General features: G+C 38.5%; 1 protein-coding gene across 1 annotated transcript; it reads right to left on the bottom strand.

Moving 5' to 3' along the window:
* Positions 1-280: 280 nt before the first annotated feature.
* On the bottom strand, positions 281-1,210 carry LOC110199492 (olfactory receptor 4C12-like). The gene has a single exon (XM_020974381.1). The coding sequence runs from the start codon at positions 1,208-1,210 to the stop codon at positions 281-283; it is 930 nt and encodes a 309-aa protein (XP_020830040.1).
* Positions 1,211-2,758: the final 1,548 nt, after the last annotated feature.

Genomic DNA, 2,758 nt, shown 5'->3' with positions numbered 1-2,758 from the left:
TATGAATCCAAAGAGTTGCATTGAAATAGATCAGACATTTGTTACATTACACATACTGATGTTACATACAAAGGACCCATAATTGCCCAATATCAATGCTCACCTGCTACATGTGTAAACTCTTTGGAAATTGACCTTAGGTCTGTCCAGTCACTGTCTGGACTGTTTTGTTATTTCTGTGCTGATTCCCTATTCCACCTTATTCTCTCTTTACCCTCCAGCCCACCGTTCTTCATACACAACTCTGAATCTCTGGATAACCCAGATCGACTTTGTAATATCATTTGTAATCTGAAACAACTTTTCTGCTCCACAGCTTTCTCATGGCATTTTTTACCTCTGCATTCCTCACTGTGTAGATAAATGGGTTTAGCATGGGGGTGATGAGAGTGAAAAATATAGTCACAGCTTTATCCATTGGGAAGGTGGTCACTGGTCGAAGATACATGAAAATGCATGGAAGAAAAAACAAGACGACAACAGTAATGTGGGAACTACAAGTTGAGAGAGCTTTGCTTCTCCCTGCAGAGCTGTAACTTTTCAGGGAGCACAGGATAATAACATAAGAGCACATCAACATAACAAAGCTAATCATGGAAATTAATCCTCCATTTGCAGCAACGAGCAGACCAACCATGAATGTGTCTGTGCAGGCAAGTTGGATCACAGGGACAATGTCGCACAAAAAGTGATCTATGACATTAGGTCCACAGAATGGGAGCCACAGTGTGATAAGGATTTGTCCTGTTGAATGAAGGAAGCCCACTGTCCAAGCCAATACCACAAGCAGACAACATAAATGATGATTCATTATAGTAGTGTAATGCAGGGGCTTGCAGATAGCCACATATCTGTCAAAGGCCATTACAATGAGGAGGACAATCTCAGAGGCACCCAAAACATGTTCAATAAATACTTGTGTCATGCACCCATTGAAAGAAATGATTTTCTTTTCACACAGTAAATCTGCAAGCATTTTGGGGACAATTGAAGATGAATAGCAGGCATCAATTAAGGACAAGAAAGAAAGAAAGAAATACATTGGAGAATTCAGAGTCTGGCTAGAGGTTATGGTGATCACAATGAGAACATTGCCCATCACAGTAATGATATAGGTGATTAAAAATATAACAAATAAGACTTTCTGCATCTCAGGATTCTTTATAAGACCTAAGAGGATGAATTCAGTCACATTGTTCCTGTCTTCCATGTCACTTTCGTACCAATGCAGAACAGGAGAGATAAATATCAGGTGGTTCTGAATGTAGATAGCTCCTAATAAGCCCAAACTTTCTACTTTGATCACTCCACTTTTTCCCCACTTTTTTTTTTATATCTGTATGGAGAAAACAAGATTGTATAGCTCACAGGGGACAGATTCAGGTTTTCTAATGGCAAATTCAGTCAATATCAATAACAGGTAGAATACTACATCATTCAGTAAGCCTGGTCATAACCCATTGAAACATCTACTTATTTCTTCTTCACCACACACAATATCTACTGCCACCATTGATTCTTCATTTATGAACAGATTTGGAGTCTGGTCTTCCCTATCACTTAATCTCTCCAGTGAGAGTAGTGCATAGGAAGAAAGAAATAGATAAGAAATATAAGAAAGTGTTGCCAAGGTGAACAGATTCCAAAGGAGTATTGAACCTTATGTTCCAGGATATTCAGAGTTGAAGTGGTAGATACCTAGATAATAGATAAGAGAAGAGGGGCAGAGATAGAGACAGACAGACAGAGACACAGATGGAGATAGAGAGGAGACAGACAGAGGGATGATAGGTAAGTGTAGATATTTAGAAGGAAAATGACAGATGATAGATAAGCAGATAGAAAGATAGATAGATAGAAAGATAGATAGATGATAGATAGATAGATAGATAGATAGATAGATAGATAGATAGATAAAAATAGATAAAGTATATAATGTAGGCCTGGGCTAACTCCTAGGGATATGAACTTGGGCAAGCAAGGAGGTCCCTACCCTCAGGCATCTTTTATTGTTATACAGAAAAAAAAAATTAAAAGGGGGATTTGAAATAAGCACACTAAGTCTGAAAGCATATTTTACCTTTGCCCAACCATTAAAGGCTTTCTTTTCTACCAACATGCCCACCTATTCCTTCATGAATATGACCAATACGGAAACTAGTGTTTAACTAGCATTAGAAGTGAGGAAATATATTATTTGGCAACCCTCAAAAATGTTTGTTTCAAGTAGAAATGTCACTCTTCCCACATTCTTGATAAGCTTAAGAAAGCAACAATAGAATGAGACCCAAGGGAAAGGGTGTGGTGTATCTGCTTATTGTTCAAAGTATGGCCCTCCAGAATGTGTGTATGCGAAATATAGCTTGTCACCAAGGGAGTGTGAGAAAAAACTTCCCAGAAATGAAAACAAATCCAAAGTGCAAATGAGCTACCTCAGGAGACAGCAGGTTCCCCTTCAGCAGATTTATGTAGGTAGATGATGGAGGAAGGATTGCCAGAGATGTTGTAGGAGGGATTCTTCTAAAAGCCTGGATTGGACTAGATGCCTTCTAAGGTCCCTTACAGCCATGAAAATTGGTGATATTGTGTCTAGACATGCATGTAAAGGCTACCTGGCATAATAGATATGGTACCATTTTAGGATTTAGGAAGAACTGAGTTCAAATCCCTTTGCTCATAATTACTAGTTGTGTGTAACCATGAGGAGTTAACCACTTATGGCTCTCTATTTTTTTAATGGAGATAACAATACCTGTAA

The sequence above is a fragment of the Phascolarctos cinereus genome, unplaced genomic scaffold, assembly GCF_003287225.1.
Source record: "Phascolarctos cinereus isolate Bilbo 61053 unplaced genomic scaffold, phaCin_HiC Scaffold_9;HRSCAF=440, whole genome shotgun sequence".
Taxonomy (NCBI): Eukaryota; Metazoa; Chordata; class Mammalia; order Diprotodontia; family Phascolarctidae; genus Phascolarctos; species Phascolarctos cinereus.
This window is presented reverse-complemented; position numbering and strand designations above follow the sequence as displayed.

Excerpts from the sequence above, each read along its gene's own strand:
- LOC110199492 (XM_020974381.1), bottom strand. The coding sequence starts at position 1,210 with ATGGAAGACAGGAACAATGTGACTGAATTCATCCTCTTAGGTCTTATA.